Here is a 239-nt window from a genome sequence, read left to right as displayed (position 1 = left end):
CAGCTCTGCTGCAGAGCCTGAGCTGCCCCGCCACCTGCCAAAGGTACCCGCACCCCCTGGGATGGGGTCCCCTCCCCTCGCTGCTCCCTGGGGGCTCCGGGGGCTGCGGGCTGGGCTCTGCTCACCTCCTGCTCCTGCTTCCAGGGAGGAGCAGCCCCAGGCCGAGGTGGCAGCGATGGAGATGATTCCGGAGGAGACCACGGCGGCAGAGCCTGGAGAGGGTCCGAGAGAGCCCGGCC

At 71.5% G+C, this 239-nt stretch overlaps 1 protein-coding gene across 1 annotated transcript in view; it reads left to right on the top strand.

Moving 5' to 3' along the window:
* The window catches only part of LOC104130019 (myosin light chain kinase 2, skeletal/cardiac muscle), an 8159-nt gene that overhangs the window by 2967 nt on the left and 4953 nt on the right, over positions 1 to 239 (top strand). Inside the window, exons 3-4 of the mRNA XM_009643011.1 lie at positions 4 to 43; positions 145 to 221. Coding sequence (XP_009641306.1) covers positions 4 to 43; positions 145 to 221 — 117 coding nt within the window. The remainder of the gene's footprint in view (positions 1 to 3; positions 44 to 144; positions 222 to 239) is intronic.

Source organism: Egretta garzetta, unplaced genomic scaffold, assembly GCF_000687185.1.
Source record: "Egretta garzetta isolate BGI_Z169 unplaced genomic scaffold, ASM68718v1 scaffold1037, whole genome shotgun sequence".
NCBI lineage: Eukaryota > Metazoa > Chordata > Aves > Pelecaniformes > Ardeidae > Egretta > Egretta garzetta.
The sequence above is the reverse complement of the archived record's forward strand: the minus strand, read 5'-3'. Positions and strand labels throughout refer to the sequence as shown.